Source organism: Danio rerio, chromosome 7 (genome assembly GCF_049306965.1).
Source record: "Danio rerio strain Tuebingen ecotype United States chromosome 7, GRCz12tu, whole genome shotgun sequence".
In the NCBI taxonomy this organism is placed as follows: Eukaryota; Metazoa; Chordata; class Actinopteri; order Cypriniformes; family Danionidae; genus Danio; species Danio rerio.
In genome coordinates this window covers 6,826,902-6,844,863 of record NC_133182.1, presented here as the reverse complement: position 1 = coordinate 6,844,863, position 17,962 = coordinate 6,826,902, and the positions used below count along the sequence as shown (strand labels likewise).

The 17,962-nt window shown below is 37.5% G+C and overlaps 1 protein-coding gene across 2 annotated transcripts; it reads right to left on the bottom strand.

Moving 5' to 3' along the window:
- Positions 1-17,962, bottom strand: rbm14b (RNA binding motif protein 14b). 2 transcript variants are annotated; one of them, NM_212808.1, is given in 5 exon segments: positions 1-1,668; positions 6,774-7,174; positions 7,362-7,969; positions 10,325-10,677; positions 17,923-17,962. In NM_212808.1, coding segments are annotated over 4 exon segments (1,671 nt in total). In that variant the 5' UTR covers positions 10,674-10,677; positions 17,923-17,962; the 3' UTR covers positions 1-1,355.

Below are 17,962 nucleotides of genomic sequence, written 5' to 3'. Positions count from 1 at the left end.
TGATAGGAATCTCCCAATTCATTTAATCCCAAATCACAGCACCACATAATATACAGCACTTCCGCGTAGCCTTAATTCCAGTTTCACATTGTAAGACTACAAAATAGAGCAAAACTTTAATACATTTCACTACTAAGGCATAAGAATCGTAGGCCACTCATGATTTTGGCTGTTTTTCTAGATATATATATAAAAAAAAAGAGAAGTTTGGCTATAAACAATCACTGTGGAAAAAGCCACAAGAAAGAACACGTCGTCCCTCTTGCAGGTGTAAACAAAAGTAAAAAATTAAAAGGAGTACGTCTCTATGGATACTTGAGTCCCTTGTCACGGTTTATAAAAACATGATAGCATTAATAAAAAGACATGTTTAAAAAAAAAAACAGATTCTACAATGCATCATGGCAGTTAAGTTGGCGAGCATGAAGACGCTCCCATTAGACAGATCCCAGCTGACTAGCTACACCTTCCTCTGCTTGGTTGTTTCCCAAATAATCGCCATATCTATGGAAGTAGCTACATTAAAGTAGGAGGGGAGAGAGTCACAGTGTCTTTCAGCTTTCGGGATGGGTGGACAGGGATGAAGGGTGGGGGTAAGAGGTCATCACTAAAAGTTTCTCCCGTCTGACGTGTGAGGGATGTGTATGCATGTGCGTGTGGATCGAGGTTGCTTCCCTGTGCACGTGTACACGTGTGCGTTCCTGTCAGGACAACCAATGGAAAGCGTACACGCTACACCACAGTCCCAGAGAAAAACAAGAAACACACACAAAAGACATGTAAAAAATACTGTCCAACCCTGGTCCTACACTTCACACACCTTTGGAGTAAACATACATTCAACTTATGCTTCTGAAGTCGTAACTAAAATAACGTGTAAACTGGTTTAGTTTATAGAACTCTATCGTCGAGCAGTATTTAAAAAAAAATATCAAGTCCAGTATTCATTATATAGACTACAAACACTTAGGAATATAAAAAGTTACAAAGCATCATCATGGCTAGGTGCCTAACCTACCCCCCCCCCCACCCCCCCCCCCCCCCACCTTCAAAACTAATCGGCGATGGATTGAAGGTTTCTTTAAAACAGACGATGTGTTACTATGTTGGTTAAGTGTGCAGGAATGAGAGCATGCAGTTTCCCTTTTCAGCCCTGACTGACTGGTGTGTGTGTGTGATCAGAACCAAGGTTAGAGACTCCAGTCTGTAGTTAAAACCGACACGGCCACCGTCTTAAACCCAAGCACACACACACACACGTCATAAACAAACACCTGTGGATTCTTTCTGACACACGCACACACACACACACTTGCAGCACAAAGAAAGGAGAGGCAGAGAGGACGTGGAGCACACTATCGGAAGGGTGTTTCAGGGGTGTGTAGGGCGAGTTCGGGGCGGCGGAGGAGGGGCTCCTTGTGCGACGGCGGAATCGGCGGTGGCTCATACACGCGGGGTGTTGCCATGGCGATGGCGGCAGCGGCAGGCACGGGGGCGGCGGGCAGCACTGGCCTGAGCGAGTCGAGCGTCGCCACCTGCTGAGCTGACACACCGGGCAGAGATTGCAGCGCGGACATGGCCGCGAGTGCGCTGTGAGCGGGGTACGCGTACTGGTACTGAGGATACTGCTGCAGCTGCTGGTACTGCTGGTAGTACTCCGCATAGTATCTGGGGGAAACGGGAGAGGAAAACACACATGCACATCCACGCAGACAAGAGACAGAAATCACATAGACATGCATGTACAGACGCATGTGTACACCATTGGACAGGGAAACAAACAAAACACGGAAACACATTTTCACACACAAACAAACACACAGACACACACCACGTCACCACTGTGAATTGGTACCACGACAGCCAGTATTTGTAATTTTAATGTGATCATTTATTGTTGCTGCATCCCAATTTGCCACCTAGCACTACATCATAAAAGTATATGCTTCTATTGTGAAAAACAATGTATAAAATTGAGCATGCAAGCTTTGGAACATACTACTTGCTTATTACCGAACGTGCTTTTACATTCCAAAAACGCAAGGCAGAGCACACTTCTTTTTTTTTGTTGAGAAAAAAAAAACACGTGTGGCACCATTTATGTCACTAGGCAATGACTGAATCAGCAGCGTATTGTGCGCGAGCACTGCTGTTGATATTGTTATAATTGTAATGTTTAATAATATTTTGATATTTAAGATTTATAAAGTAATACAGCTCTGTATAACTTGAAACAGGGATCACTAGTCTCTCCTCCATCTTTAAAAGTCTCCATAGTCATCTTGACAACGCAAACCAGGGCTCGAAATTAACTTTTTTACTTGGTAGCACCGGTGCTCCCAACTTCAAATATTTAGGAGCACCAAAAAAAATTTAGGAGCACCCACCAAAAATGAATGAGCACCGCTGCAAATAGTATTTATTGTATTTTAAAACAACATCAATAGGACTAACAAAAACCAGAAACAACTATCTAACTAATGCTGTGATGACTTGATATTTGTGTGCAATAATTCCAAATTGAATGTCTAATAATTATAGAATATTAATGATAATGAAAATGACAATAATAGTAACAATGAACCGCCTTGAACGTGCATGAATATCTGCTATAAAAAGTCTGTTACTTTATGAAAAATAAATGTATATTTTGCATCAAACAAAAATGAAGCATTGCAGTAAGAAATATTTATTTTGTACTGCTGTTTTATATGAATGTCAATTTAATAAATAATTTTTCTGCTACAAAACGAATAAAAGATTATAATAAATAATTCAATTCAATGCTAAAAGCTGCAAAGCAGTCATCAGTAAACAAATTAAAAAATAATATACACCTCAAAAAAGAATAGACGAAAAAGAAAGTAAGTAAAGTCTCACTTCTATCACTCTTTAAAAGTTTTGGTTTCAGTTTGTGTCAATTTAAAGGTTCAGTCTGAGCTGATCTTCATTTTTCTGTGTTAGTGGAAAGCAGGCGAGTCAGCCGACCCAATATATGAGCAGGTTGAGCAGGATTCTTGCTGTGACCACCGGCGCAAAACCGCTGTTTGTTATGATGAGCCGCAGTTTCAGTGTAAACTTGGTAAAGGCGAGCTTCTTTGGCGATGATATGTACAGTATTAGATTTGACTTTTAGCAGACATTTGCGCTGATTACGCAGTGAACGCAACGCATCGAGATTCGGGCGCTTTCTCCAAAAAGCACGTACTCGATTGATCTCAGCTGGCAGATATCCATCACGTGTCATGATCGCTCTCTTCTGCGACTCAACTTTAGGTTGGGTTTGCAAACCTGTGTGCTTTAAGTTTTCATTCTTCAGCCGTTTGTATTCCCCGTGGTCATAAAAGCTCCTTCCCTGTCATCTGACAGCGGAATACCTTGAGTGATTGACGGCTAATATGAACCAATATAGCGGCAGGGAAGAGCGATTCAGCACGTTTTTACAAAAAATCAAAACAGGTCGCACTACAACCATTATCTGCAGTCGCACTAATGCGCCAAAATATATTATTAGGTCGCATAGATTAATTTTCGGGCGCATATGCGACCAAAATGGTCGCAATTTCGAGCCCTGCAAACGCTGCAGACACCTCAACAGAAACCCTGCCTCTGCTTTTATTCAATTGGAGAATGAAAATGACATGAGACTGACGTAACGCTTTTTGCTGGGGGTGTCAAAATTAATTGTTTCTTCGGTGCACCGCGATGCAGACAATTTAATATTGGTACAGTAATAGATCCTATAGGTTATGTATCAATGTCATTTATGTCATGCGCGCTATGTTGCGGTAGAAAACTATAGTGAGGGAGGCAAGCATGAGTAATAAAAACACAAAAACTTTGCACAATTCCCTGCGTGTGTGTTTGCTAGACAATCTTTCACTGTTACAGCTGAAGCCCCTATGTCACTTCTGGAGAAAATGAAAGTAATCTCCATTTCTCTCTCTTGACGTGTGATGTTTCCTCTCCTCTCGGCTGTTGTAGCGATTCTTGTGGATCCAGACAAAAGCGTGTCGTCAAAGCGGGTTTTAACTACCGCGTCTATCATGGATCAGCCGTCACCGCTACCATTTATCAATGTTACTAACAGGTGAACAGCGCCAGCACACCAGAGCCAATCGCAGCCCTTTCTGTTGAGCGTGTGACCAATCATAGGTGTTTAACAACTTGCTTAACAACGATCAAAAAGCAAGTGGGATACATTTGTTTATTTGCTATAAATGCTCATGTTGTTCTGTGTATGTACTTGAGTTTTGTTTGATGCAGTGTTTTGTTTCAGCAGGTACAGTTCATATATCTGACCGCTTGTATTGAACGACAAGATTGTATTGTATACATTTAAAAGTATTTAAAAATGATATATTTTAATAAGAACTGTTGCGCGGTGAAGTAAAATATAAAATTGTGTATGGAAAGCATCGTCAATGCACTGATTCACCAAGATATTACATTGAAATGAATTGATAGCATGATAATCGTAACCGAAACAAACCAGGAGACCAGTGTAGGTTCACACCTCTACTTTTTGCTGGGCGTTTGGGTTCATTAGGGGCCGATCACAGTGAACATGTTTTTTTTGCCTTTTTTTAATGGTTTACAAACGGCCGAGACCGTTTTGCATGCTGCTTATGTGCCCTGCGAACCTCGTGCTTTAACCGCATGCCACACCTTGCATTTTAGCTGTTGCGCGCCATGTGCTCGCAGTTGAAAAAGGTAAACTCTGAGCGGAAAAAAACTATTTACGTCAGTCTCGTCTGGTTCATTCTCCAATCAAATGAAAGCAGAGGCGGGGTTTCCGTTAAGGTGCCTGCAGTATTTGTGTTGTCAAGACAACTACAGATACTTTTGAAGATGGAGGAGAGACTAATGGTTACTGTATTGAGTGTTCCCGATGCTATATGACTCACAAATTATGAATATCACAATATTATTACATTTTAAAATCATATTATTATCAACAGCAACACTCGAGCACAATACACAACTGATTTAGTCATTTCCTATTGACATAAAAGGCACACTCCGCTTATTATTTTATTGTCAACAAAAAAGGCAGTGTGGTGCGCCTCGTGTTTTTAAAACAAAAAAGCAAGTTCTGTGTGATCGGCCCCTAAGTAAACTATTCAAAACATCCGCCTCTCAACGCAAAAAGCACGTTTGGTGTGATCAGCCCCTAAAGCATTGTTATTTTGCTTAGTTATGTGCCTTGTCAATCATTCTATACACATTTTTTTCATATTTAATTTTCTACCATATTGGAGCAAAAGGTTAATCTTGTCATTCATGGGTCTTCCTTGCAGAGAAATCTCCTCAGGCATTTGCATAATTATGCATTCAGAAGTTAATGACCAAACACGTCTTTATAAAAGTTTACGTTGTAGCTGATATAACACAAAAACGTGAAATAAATTATAATAATTTAGCCTGACATGTTTACCATTGCAAAAATATTTTAAATGGTTCTTCAAATAAAATATATTGTGTTTAAAAAGTAGTTTTTTAAGCCAGACATTTAAAAAGGATTTATTTTAGAGGAGTGATATCGTGAATATCGTGAAACTGTTTTATTTCTATCTAAGGTTATCATACCATCAGAATCTTATCCCAGGCCATGGCTAGTTTGTAATTCTAATCGAATTGTTTTTTTTTATTCAATTGTGGCCAATATTAGCCATCAAGAGTGTGCACAGATCTAAACTTCAGACCAAACAGACCCTCCATGTAACTTTGGAATACTCATTTCAACATATGGCATATAGATACACCAAAAATGCAATCTCGATAATTATTTTCTATATTAAATGATAACAATATATATTTTGATATTAGTTGTTAATGCTTCCAGGTTTAAAAGTCCCGTCATCCCAGACAGCCCGCACTCACATTACATTCGGGCCTGGGCACGCTTACGTCATCGATGATGCACTGTTCAGTAAGAGCTTGCGCTCAGCACAATAGAGATTTCTCTAGTTATATCGTTTTAGTTGTTTGAGATGCAGTGACATGCAGTCAAATATTTCGCCAAACAGTCCTTAGGGACGTGGTGACAAGCAGTCAAATATTTCGCCGAACAGATCAGCCACTTTTGACAATCATCAACCATCATAAAGCCCTCGTGCTGCAGGAATTAGGAGGTTTGCTGAAGGTGCAACTGTCGTGCAGTGCGGGGTTTGCGTCTTTAATAAACTATGACCGTTTGCATTCACTTAACAGTAAGAATGATTGATAAATCCATTTGAAGCAGTCCCGTAACACTCACGTCTCGCTTTCAGTTTCGGGCTCAGGCGCGTTGTGCACTCAACACTACAAACGTACCACGCCAAAGCCCAAGTGAACCGCGCTCAAGCACACCTCTTCCAACCAGGCCAAGGCCGGCCATGTGAACCGTGCCTTAGCCCGATTCAGAGCACTCACACTTCTCAAAAGATCCTGGAAACAGGCCTGGGCACGGTTCAGATAGCATAGTGCGAGTACGCCCTAAATGGCATAACATATTTTCAGCCCATACATTTTTGGTGACCGAAAATCCGGTACATTTCTAATAAACACATTTTTAGATTCCCATTGTTGCACATTTCAGCTGTGTGATTGGCTCTTAGATCATTATAGAGTCAAAAGGTCCAAAGCTTATCATTGTTCTAGATATAAATTTTGACGCAATTCGATGAAATATCGTTTATCAGCCCAGTCCTATTTCAACATACTATATGATTTTGGGACTTTATAAGCAAATTGGGATGCAGCATGTGTGTTTTTTATTCCAGTTGACTCACCTGGCTACAGGGTCATCCTCCTGTGCGGCGGCTTCTTCACGGCCCGCTGGTGTAGGCAACAGGGCTCTGCGCTTGGCCCGCTGATATATAAACGGTTTCATGACGGGGTCTGGCAGTAGAGGCGCAGATCTTCTTAGAGGACTCCGGTCCCTCTCTCCAGACTTTGAGCTGGCCTGTTGCTGTTCTGCAAGCACTTGCTGTCCTTGTGCAAAGTAGTGCGCCCTTGCTGCCTCAAAGATAGCTGCTGGGTCAGCAGCCCCCAGAGCCCCATAAGCTGGGGTTGCACTGTAGAGAGCCGGTGCTACCGTATACGCTGGGTTAACGGCAGCGGCGCCAGCCGGTACCTCCATACTTGGTGCTGCAGTTAGGAAAACTGGATTTCCTACTGCTTGTGTGTAAACCTGTGGATAGACATATGGTAATATTTATTAAATCAATATATGGTGATATCGCGGTAAAAGCCTTAGCATATGCTTAATTGGCAGCAAGGAATATGCTGAAGCTTTCATCACAATATATGGTATTAGACCAGATTAATCTTTAGCAACTAATCGCAACAAGAAAATGTGATCCTACCAGAAAGCCTACCTGTGGACCATATGCAGCAGCAGCTGCTGCTGCCGCCGCGACCGCACCGCTGGTCATCTGCCCGTACAGCGCAGGGTTAACAGTGCCATAGGCTTGCGCCGCAGCTGCAGCCGCACTACTGTTCAGCGCTTGATTTGCAACCGACCCACCGTAGAGCTGATTGGCAACCGCTGTCCCGTACACTTGACTAGCTAGCGCTCCATAGACAGCTGGTGCCACGGCGGCTCCACCTTCTGCCCGTGCACCGGCAGCTGTGAGTCCAGTCAGAGCAGCGTAGGTGGGGTCAAAGGTGGAGGTGTTGTAGACTGAATTGTGGACGCTCTGTTGTACCTGCAGTGGAAGGCCGGCAGCAGCAGCAGCGGCAGCTGCTAACACAGCAGCTTGGCTTTGGTACTGCTCCAGGGTGGGTTTACCAGCTGGACATTCACCTGCATAGTGACCCTGTTTACCGCAGCTTACACATGGGATTTTCCCAGTGGGAGTCTGCTTGCTTGGCTGAACTTTTGAGAGCTCCACCGATAGCGGTCGTCCTTTGAAGGATGTCCCGTGCAGTGCTTCAATAGCCTGTAGTGCATCTTCCTTGTTCTCCATGTGTACAAAGGCATAACCTGTGGAAAAATAACATACTACTTTATTATTATTTTATAACTCAGGGTTCCTACATTTTCATGAACAGCTTATTCAAGGGGTTTAAGGACTTTTTAAAGCATTTTTAATTTTAAATCAAGTGCCTCTGTAATTCATACCTCAACATATGTAGCACCATGAAAGTCTTTACTGTACTTAATATTTCATCATTTATTTTCTTGTCGGCTTAGTCCCTTTATTAATCCGAGGTTGCCACAGCGGAATGAACCGCCAACTTATCCAGCAAGTTTTTATGCAACGGATGCCGTTCCAGCTGCAACCCATCTCTGGGAAACATTCACCCACACATAAACTCATTCACTACGGACAATTTAGCCTACCCAATTCACCTGTACCGCATGTCTTTGGACTGTGGGGGAAACCGGAGCACCCGGAGGAAACCCACGAGAACGCGGGGAGAACATGCAAACTCCACACAGAAACGCCAACTGAGCCGAGGTTCGAACCAGCGACCTTCTTGCTGTGAGGCGACAGCACTACCTACTGCGCCACTGCCTCGCCCACTTAATATTTCACTTACACTAAAAAGTTTAAAGTGATATTCAAAAATTGACTGTTTTACACAGTCATGTTCAATGCAGGTGACACGATACTGGAATTCAGTACTAATGTGTACTGAAAATTTGTAGATTTAGTAAAAACACTAATTTTTCACTAACAATTGAGCGCTGTTGACCGCTGATTTGCCAGTTAAAATAAAAAATAAAAAAAACACTATTTGTCTTTTATGCTATTCAGGAGCCACGTGCACCCACTGACAGGTTAAATCTGCTACTCTCCCGATCTTATTCAAGTTCAGGTTGCTTTGTTGGCATGACATTTTGTAGAGTATTGCCAAACATTTTAGATGTATAAAATATGTAACCTACTGATATCATCAAATTAATAAAATATACAGCAACTGAGAAATAAAGAAAAGAAAAAAAATTATAAAAGCAATCTCTAAAAATGTAAATAATTACAAGAATAAATCGTGTAGACCCATTTCTTATGGTGTACAAATATTCTGCAGCCAATTTAGATTTGATTTCGTCCTCTCCAAGTATTTAGTCAAGTTTTTCTGAGTCGTTTACACTAAATAATTATTTAGCGGCCGCAAGTAAACATGGCGACAACCATCTCACTTTATAGGACACGTTTATGTGAACTGGTAAAACTTCTGTTTGAGATTATATCTCATTAACATTATTTTTCTTAACCATTTCGCAAATATTTTAACTTGTTTTAAGAAAGCAATCACTTAATTTTGAGGTGTTTTTTTTTCAGAAAACAAGACAATTTCTTATATTATTTCATGTGTCTAGTATATACAGTTGAAGTCAGAATTATTAGCCCCCCTTTTGATTTTTTTTTTTCTCTTTTAAATATTTCCCAAATGATTTTTAACAAAGCAAGGAAATTTTCACAATATGTCTAATAATATTTTTTCTTCTAGAAAAAGTTTTATTTGTTTAATTTCGGCTACAATGAAGGCAGTTATTAATTTTTTAAAAAACATTTTTGGGACAAAATTATTATTATTTATTATTTTTTCAATAGCCTACAGAACAAACCATTGTTATAAAATAACTTGCCTAATTACCCTAACCTGCCTAGTTCACCTTATTAACCTAGTGAAGCCTTTAAATGTCACTTTAAGCTGTATAGAAGTGTCTTGAAAATATCTAGTCAAATATTATTTAATGTCATCATGGCAAAGATAAAACAATCTTCCCTCTGTTAAACAGAAATTGGGGGAAAAAATAAACAAGGCCCTAATAATTGAGGGGGGCTAATAATTCTGACTTCAACTGTAACTTGATTAAAATATTTAGATATTTGGATTAAAAACAGGACAAAAATACTTAGTTTTTTATTTAATTATTATTATTATTGTTGTTGTTATTATAACAGCTCAGGGATGAGCTTTTTTGAATAAATGCTTGGAAATTAATGTTTTTTTATCAAATTCATTGATTAATCAGCAAAAATAACTGACAGATTAATCGTTTATAAAAATAATCATTAGTTGCAGCCCTAATTCAGGTGCAGTAACTGAAAAATAAAAAATTACTAATATTTCAATAAAACTCATTGTTATTAAAGTTACAATTCATTATGCCTGAATGCTTTTGCATCATGATCATGATACAGTCGACAGGCTTTAAAAATGCATGCAAATGACAAAATAATGCAGACTCAACATTGCATATTATTGCGATGTGTATTGACATTGACATCACATTGCAATACCGATGCTAAAACAAAATATTGTGCTTTATTAAGATTGTAGAGAAATGTAGAGTAGTAGGAGAAACTACCTGATACTCTCGTACCTTTCACTTTATCGCACTCCAAAACTTTTCCAAAGGTCTGAAACAGCTCCTGGAGGTCTTCGGTTGTGCACATGCTGCTCAGATTACCCACAAACACCTTGGTTGAGTGGAGTGGACGTCCTCGGGACTCCTCCACCACCAGGTTACGGCCTTTAAACTCGCGGCCATTAAGCTCCCGGATGGCCCGCTCAGCAGCGCCCTCTCCCTGCAGGTGTACGAAAGCGAACTGCCGCAACACGCTGCAGCTCACCACCTGTCCATATGACTCAAAAATGGCAGAAAGTTCTTCTTGTGTGGTGTCCAAGGCCAGATTCCCTACGAAGAGCTTAACCGTGTGGCCCTTATCCATTGTGCTGAAACAAGTGGAAAAAACATTTAGATCACAATCAAGTTGAGCTTTATTGTCATTCCCGCTACAAAGAGTGGAACGAAAAGAGCGCTTTAAAGCTGCAATTCATCAGTGGATTGCTTGATTGTCGGCTTATAGACAAACCAGCTGATAGACGGGGCTTTAAAATGCTCCAGTGTCCCCGTATCTGTGGTTACACAGAGTAAACATCGGTGAGTTTGGTGAACTGATGACCTTCACAGTAGGGCTGGGCGATAAGGAAAAAAAAAATCTAGGTTTTTTCATAAATTTTGACTGATTCACGATTTTTTAAATTGTGTGACTAGTCAACTTAAAACATTACAACAACATGACTGAAGTAACACTCTCTTTATAAGTAACTTGAAAAACCATCTGGTTAAGGAACATTGTGTTTTTAATGGCCATGTCATACAAAAATCGGTCAAGGTGTAAATAAATGTAAAACAAATTCACGAGTTAAATATCGTTGCAGAAGATTTGAATAAAGTGTAAATATTGCAGTTGCAGGAATACAGAAGTAGTTTTTGCAAGTTTTGCTGAACTGTTACGAATTAAATTAAAAATCCTTAATCAAAAAGAGATGTAACCAAAAACGTAACAAAATAACAGGGATTAAAAATATAATCCCTGGTGCCCCCGCGCTCTCTCTCCCCAAAATATACCAAAAACACAACCACTAAGAATTAACAAGAAAATATGATTTATTTACAGAAATAAGGAGCAAAAATAACATCAGGAGGGGTTCAGCCAAAATAAATGACAATAAACCAAGCTAACTAAATTAGATTAAACTTCCCTAGAAAACAAATAAAATAAAATACAGAAAACTTACCTCCCTACTAACAAACACAGGAGAAAACGAAAATAACAAATAAGGCACCAAACCTCCCTACATGCTCCAAGCCCGACAGGGAGACAAACCGGGTTTCAATCGCCGGTTAAAAATTTAACACAACGGCATCTCAATATACAAGCAAACACTCATGGAATCACGTTCTCCACTGAGTACAAGCGGATTGGCCATCAGCTCGGCTTTGACTTTGTCTTCTGATTGAATGACCGGTTGTAAAGCTGCTGCCTTTTTCTTAAAAAGATACAGCGGAAGAAAAGGACTGAACATTAAAACTGTAAAGCCTAATTTCACCCAATGCATAAAGTTGTGGACATATAGCAGGAGCAAATACAAGTACCAGTTGTGTGTCTAATATAAAATATTTATTCTATCTTTCTTTTTCCCCCTTTTGAATACTGATCATTTCATGCACTTTGCAGCTCTGTCTGTATTATGCTGCCGGACTGCATATCTGGGTTTCAACTAGGTCCGGTAAATGACGTCATGGGGACGGGTGCTTTCACTTTTCACTGCTACCTACAGCTGGTCACCTCTGCTCGAGTTCAAACCAAACTAGGATCAGCGCGGTTTTTCACATGACAGGTTTTTACGTCCTTCATACATGTTGAGAGACCGAGTTTATCGACTTGATAAGCGAATATGTCTCGACAATCCACACAGACGTGACTTAGTAAAGCGTGAAGTCATGTAGGATTTTACTTGTTGCATTAGTCTGAATGTAAATCCCCTCGTCAGGCAGCGCTGCAGTAGTGTGAGAGAGTGGACCAAAGAGCGTTTGATGCAAGGGTATTAAGAAAGGAAAAATACACAACTTAAGACAATCGTGTACAATGCTTGTATTTGTTGTAGTTGCACCAGCTCTGCAATGCATACCCACAACTTCATGCATTGCAGTCTCTGTGTTTAGTCCATCACTACCATGATTGAAACCCAGATAGGCAGTCAGTCAGAGTAATACAGAGAGTGAACCACAGCGCATTAGGGCAATTATATTGTAGCGAATATTTTTATTACAAAAAAAAAGAAAAAAAATCACGATACCTCGATTTAATATAAAATTAAATTCTCTTAAAACGTAAATTCGAATTAATCGTAATTTAAAAAAAAAATATATATATAATAATAATAATCGCCCAGCCCTACTTAACGGCCAATCACAGTCATTTTTGTTGAGCACTTGAACACAATGGGAAATCAGCACTGTTTAAGAATGTGCTCAAATATTACCGGAAAATGGATGTTTTTAAAGTCACAGTATCGTAACAAGCCTACGCTACACTATGCTGCTGTTTATTTAAAACCTCTTAAACATTTCCATGTTTTATATATATATATATATATATATATATATATATATATATATATATATATATATATATATATATATATATAAATTACTAGAAAATCACAAAATAAAAAATTATAGATAAAATCTTAAACTTTTAACAATCCAAACACACTGCAAACAATTTTACATCAGTAAAACACTGAAGATACCCTACATTAGGGTTGAAACAGCAAATGTTTTTGCCATTTAAAGTGCAAAGAACGAATAATTCTAAGGCCTTAAAAACCTTCACATTTAGATTGTGTTACATTTTTCAGATTGTTCAGGGTAATGAGCTTACGAACTGTCAAAAACTATGCTCGTTACCATTTTTGATTGTGCATCAAAATCGCAGCTTTATGATTTTGAAAAATCGTGATTTTGGTTTAGAAACGCTTCATCGTTCAGCTCTATTTTAAGCCTATACTAACAAATTGGAGCAGTAATCTAACTATACATATACTATAAATACAGAACTAAACACATAACCTAACAGACTATACAAGTACTTTTACATATAAAGTCTTAGGTTGTGTGTATAGTTAAGTATTTACAGTACATGGATAGTTAGTAGTTACTTATGTCCAGGGTAGGCATGGGACGTTTCAAGGTTTACTACAGTTTGGATTTGTCAAGGTTCTGAAACTGTTAAAATTTTCTGTTATAACTACAGTATTTGCAAGTTGTTGTTTTTTTATGTGTTTTTTTCTGACCGTTTTATTTAGTTTTGTAGGGAAACCGTATCTCCAGTATTAAAGGCCATCCACATTAAAAGCTATGAGTCCACAATTCATTAGTGAAAAACAAATGACTTACACACACCAACATCCAAGCATGCTCTGGACCTAAAAAGTACAGTGGCTTACTTCATATCTAAAAAGAAAGATCTCCAAAGATTCCTTTTTTAAGTTGTAAAGAAATCTGTGTTTTGAAACTAATGAAGACAGCAAAAGTCAATGATTTGTTTTTAATTATTTGGCCTGACATGTTTACTGCACCAAAATATTTAAAATGTTTCTTAAAATATGGAAAAAGTTGTGGTTTTTACCCAGACACTTAAAAAGAAAATATTTTAGAGGAGTAATCACATTACCGTGAAATTACCGTTAGAAACCTATACTGGCCCATGCCTAGTCCAGGTGCAGACAGAATCTGTGCACATTCTTTGCTATTACTGTGCAGAATTTTGTATCAAAAATAAAAAGTAAAGTTTTTATTGAAGGCTTGGAATGCAAATCTAATTAAATTAAAAACTTTTTTGATCAAGTAAAACTGAAAAACTATGCTTAAGATTTTATAAATGTAAATTAGACATTAGGGCTGCACAATATATCATTTTACTATCAATATCACAATGTGCGCATCCGCAATAGTCACATTGCAAAGATATGCAAATATCTACATTTCTTAGCAAAAACAAGATTATTTCACTGACCCCGCTGGTAGAAAATTTAGCTTGTTTTAATTAAAATCTCTTAATTGTGACTTATTTCTTCTGACGGTGGAAACAAAACAATTTTTTTCTTGCTCTAAATATTTTGTAATATTTGATCTAGAAACAAGACAAAAAGTAAGAAAAGCATTTTTTTCTATTGTGGTTATTTAATTTCTGAACCTGGATACTGTTAAACTCCCCGAAAAACTATCTTGTGAAATGATATTCATGTCGCAATATTTATTGCCGAAAAATAAAATATCGCAATATCAGATTTCTCCAATATCGTGGTATATTTCACACACCGTTTATCGCCTGTACAGGTATGAAAGTTCAGATGTGGCCAAGATGTTACAACACTATGATGGTCTATAGGTGTAGCACTTAATAGTTACATACAAGTTACTATACAAATTTATAAAAAATGAATACCAAGCAATCCCTTGTGTAAAAAAAAAAAAGTTACCATGGTACAGAGATATCAAAAGATAAATACGAGTACTCTGAAAAATAAGATATGGTAGTGGTGAATGATTAACAATCAAGAGTGTTGTAAAATACTGAGGTGCGTGGTACATGGTGACACCATGATTTCTTTTGCTAGTATTGTTTTATATGAATCAGGGAAAGGGAATCAGGCTCTGGGAGAGGGAATAATGGCTATATTGTTGTTCCTGAGTGAAACACAACATAATGTGATCAATCTATGGTCACTATTCAATTATTATATCATCATGTTTTTCATAAATATAGACAAAAAGTAGGTACTTTTTGATAAGTAATCACTTAAAAACGTTGATGGGTAATTCTTTAACTACAGGCAGTCAGGCACTTTTATGTCCTTTAATCATATCCAAAAAATATATATAATTCTGTTCAAATTTCTCGTTTTTTTGTCAAACTAACAATAAAACCTATTTTTTTTTAATTACTAGCTTTCTATTATATTTTTTTCATATTAAATATATATCCTTTTAGGTGTCAAAATCACTGTTTTCACCATGTCGCACACCCAGTTTTAAACTTCAAAAATGAAAATAACATGTTAAAATATTATTTATCTGGCGTCTATTAATGTATTTTAACTAAGCATTAGTAAAATAAGTTAAAATTTTTATAGTTGTTAATGTGACACTATTATCAATATTATTTTTTATACAAAATATAGCTGTGGCACAGTATCTGTGTCATTTCCACAACACTGTAATGTCACTTTAAAAAGTTTGTGTGAAAGATTATTATTATTATAGGCGATTTCTATGAAAATGAACAGTGCCATCTGAGAACATGTTCAAGATGGAGAATTTACATTTTAACAACACTTGAAGAAAAATCAAGATAAATATTGCTTGATAAGGAAATGCATTTATTCTATGTCATTTCCAAACATGTTGTACCTTCAAAGATGTTTATAAAAACCAAACAAAATTAAGGTAAATAAGAGTGTTTTGTATACATGATAGGCTAGTATCAATTCAAAGCTAATCGGTGAAATGTGTTTCCACACATTTAAAAAATATATATTTTAAAAGTTCTCCTCACACATTATAAGTGTATTCACAGTGTATATGTTCATGCGCTATTTAATATACAAATTCAGTTTATTTACTTTCTAATAAGCTCTTAACCACATTAATATTAAGTTTTAGAGTGTGACTAATGTATATGCAAATGTATCATTATTGTATATGAGCAATTCCAGCACTATGGATGTGACATTTGCAGTAAAATATCAAACGTAAAATCACAGAGAAAGTTTATGTTAACATCATTATATTGAAACATTTGTTTATACTTTCCAGAACAACTAATCACAGAACTATGGGAGCAGAAAAATATCAATCTGTAAACTTCTTTTATGTTTTAAATGAGGAAAATAAACATGCGTTATGGATGTGACCAAAAAAGTCTGCGGGTTTAAAGTGTACAATATACTTTGTGTTTCTTTTGGGTTGTGCAGTTTAATTCACAAACTTTCTACAATGATCATCAAAAGGGTAACAGTCGGCTGTCTATAGAACAAAAAGGATTGATTTTATTTAACATTTTTGCTTTTATAAGGAAAAAGCTTCGTTATGGATGTGACATCTCTCCGTTATGGATGTGACAGAATTGCCACTTGTGTGACTTTTGTAAATTAAATAAAATAGTTTGAAAACACAGACAGAAACATTTTTGAGTATTTTTTTAAAGCACTGTAAAATACAAGCCTACACAAAAAATGCAAAAACGACTTCGCTGTTTTGGCGAATACATTAATTTTTTCATGGCAAGGTTGACATTTGCACGGAATATTGTGGAAAGATTGGTTAACCTAGATACAAAAATGATCTTAGACAATGTTTGACTGCCATAATTGCGTAAAAGCTTTATATTGACATGTGGTGGAAAGGATATTTGTTCATTTCACGATGGAAAATAATGTTAAATATGAACAATTTCTCTTCTTATCCAAGTTTGTCCTCTTACAGGCCTTAAAAGTAGACAAATTGTTTAAACTTATGAGGCGATGTTACGTTAATTTTGAACACGTTTATTTTAGTCAACTTGAAAAGGCTAAAAGCGCCCGTAGTTTAAGGATTGTCCTTATAATAATTAAATCAGACATGCTTGACTTTTCACACTGTTTATCGCTTGCTTGTTAGTAGGAAGGTTTGTGATCTCAGACAAAGCCAAAGTGATACAATCTTAAGATCTCAAGTCTATGAGTGTTACAGTTAACTTTAAAAACATACTTAATACCGTTTAATGTTTATTAGAAACAGTTATACAGACCTATAATAGTTATATAATCGTTTTCCCCAACGTGAAAACAACATAACGTGTTCATTCTATGATTTTCTTACAATTCACAAACAAAAGGAAGTCATCATCATCATCATGCTGTCAATAAACAAACAAACAAAATACACGTCATGCTAATTCAATTTTAACATTAGCACATAACATAACAACACACATTAATGAACGAATATGGCACAAAAACAGGCAAAGATCGCGATGAAACATTTATTTAAGGTGTAAATAAGAATGTGTTACTTGCAGCCATAAAAAGCAATCTGGTGACGCAGAGTAAACACGCTCACTTCCTCAATGTAGCAGCTCGTGTGTTATTAGCACACACATCACGCTAAATCACGAATGCTTTCTGCTAATCCTTAGAAAATCCCATTTAAGTGAGAATTTGGGTGTGAAGATGTGCTGAAACGCTGACTAGCCGTTCACTATGTAGCCTTTCAATGTTAGCATCAACAACAGCGTTTATTAAATGTAACGTTTCTGGCACCAGATGTTTACAAAACACTTCCCATGCTAAACAATCGACACTATCAGTGTTTGTTGGCGTTTTATAACCATGTATTCATTAAATATTGGCTATCATTCCTTCCACCCCCCTTAAAAATCCTTGAATGACTCATTTTGTGAGCATTTTTTGGGTGTCCCCCGCGCCCCCTCAAACCCTCCGCGGTTTTCTCTATTAAATCACACCGCGAGATCCGCATTATCATCCCGTTCTTCGCCGGATATTGCTAGCTATCGATGCCATAAGACGAATTAACGAATCGATTTAAGGATTAATGTATATAAACAGGAAAAAAATCTTCCATCTTACCTAGGCGGTGCGGGGTTTCAAAATGGTCGGTCCACTTCCG